At 37.9% G+C, this 1,625-nt stretch overlaps 1 protein-coding gene across 1 annotated transcript; it reads left to right on the forward strand.

Annotated features, from left to right (window-relative positions):
• The first annotated feature begins 267 nt into the window (after positions 1-267).
• On the forward strand, positions 268-1,230 carry LOC143390791 (olfactory receptor 13C7-like). Its single transcript, XM_076843219.2, has one exon. The coding sequence runs from the start codon at positions 268-270 to the stop codon at positions 1,228-1,230; it is 963 nt and encodes a 320-aa protein (XP_076699334.1).
• Positions 1,231-1,625: the final 395 nt, after the last annotated feature.

Here is a 1,625-nt window from a genome sequence, read left to right on the forward strand (position 1 = left end):
AACCCAGTTGCATGTATTTTTAATCTATTCTCTAAGAAGGACATTTAATTTAGAACTAAACCTCTTTTATGAGATATGAAAGTCTAACTGATCTTAACTTCAAGGATAGTAATGTATTCTTGTGTTATTTGTATATTCAATTATAGGTCTTTATTGCCCATGAAGGAATCCACTTAAGAATGTAAACAGTTCTTATAGACACTGCTGTAGCAGATCACATGCATTCCAACTGGTATAGAATTCCTGTCGGTGAAAGACAATATTAACATGGGAAAATACAATCAATCTTCTGTGACAGAATTTGTCCTGCTGGGGCTTACAGGTTACCCAGAGCTTGAGGCCATTTACTTTGTGCTGGTCCTTTGCATGTATCTGGTGATCCTGTTGGGAAATGGAGTCATCATCACTGTTAGTGTCTGTGACTCCCACTTGCACACCCCCATGTATTTTTTCCTCAGTAACTTGTCATTCTTGGACATCTGCTACACTAGTTCTTCTATTCCCTTATTTCTCAGCAGCTTCTTAACTTCAAAGAAAACCATCTCCTTCTCTGGATGTGGAGTGCAAATGTTTCTCTCCTTTGCTATGGGAGCTACAGAGTGTGTCCTTTTAAGTATGATGGCATTTGATCGCTATGTGGCCATCTGTAACCCTCTGAGATACCCCATCATTATGAGCAAGACTTCTTATGTGCCTATGGCTGCTGGGTCCTGGATTGCAGGGGGTGTCAATTCTGTGTTGCAGACTTCGCTTGCAATGAAGCTTCCTTTCTGTGGTGATAATGTCATTAATCATTTTACTTGTGAAATCCTGGCGGTCTTAAAATTGGCCTGTGCTGATATATCCATTAATATTATTAGCATGGTTGTTGCTAATGTGATTTTTCTTGTGGCCCCAGTACTTTTTATTTTTATATCATATGTTTTCATTCTCTCCACCATCCTGAGGATTCCTTCTGCAGAGGGAAAACGGAAGGCCTTTTCCACGTGCTCCGCCCACCTAACAGTGGTTATTATATTCTACGGGACCATCCTGTTCATGTATGCAAAACCCAAGGCTAAAGACTCTTCAGGGGCTGACAAAGAACAAGTCACAGACAAAATCATTTCACTCTTCTATGGAGTGGTGACACCTATGCTCAATCCCCTCATCTATAGTTTGAGGAACAAAGATGTGAAGGCAGCTGTGAAGAATATACTGTGTCGAAAACGTTTTTTGGAAGGAATGTAAATGCTACTCTAATTTTTTTATTGTTTTACTCTAAATGCAGGGGTAATGTTTACTTGGTGGTTCCAAAATAAATATAAGGACTAGTGGTACCGCTATTTTTTAAAATTCTTATTTTTTGGTGCCTGATATTTAAATGAAAGAGAAATGTAGGGCTAACCTTTTCCCTTCACAGTAGGTTGAAGAAGAGGAGAGACAGAAATTTATGAATAAAAAATTCTCATCCAAATCACCCTCTTTCTCATGGATAATGAAGTTTAGTTTAACTCTGAAATGATGAGTTCTATAATCTTATGTAAAGGGAAATAACATTTTAATAACTTAATCTCTTCTATGTGAATCAGTTTTATAGTCACGTCATTCTTAGAAAATCTAGTAGGAAGGGTCTTGTTAAGGGT

This window comes from Callospermophilus lateralis, chromosome 2, assembly GCF_048772815.1.
Source record: "Callospermophilus lateralis isolate mCalLat2 chromosome 2, mCalLat2.hap1, whole genome shotgun sequence".
Classification (NCBI taxonomy): Eukaryota; Metazoa; Chordata; class Mammalia; order Rodentia; family Sciuridae; genus Callospermophilus; species Callospermophilus lateralis.

Excerpts from the sequence above, each read along its gene's own strand:
- LOC143390791 (XM_076843219.2), top strand. The coding sequence starts at position 268 with ATGGGAAAATACAATCAATCTTCTGTGACAGAATTTGTCCTGCTGGGG.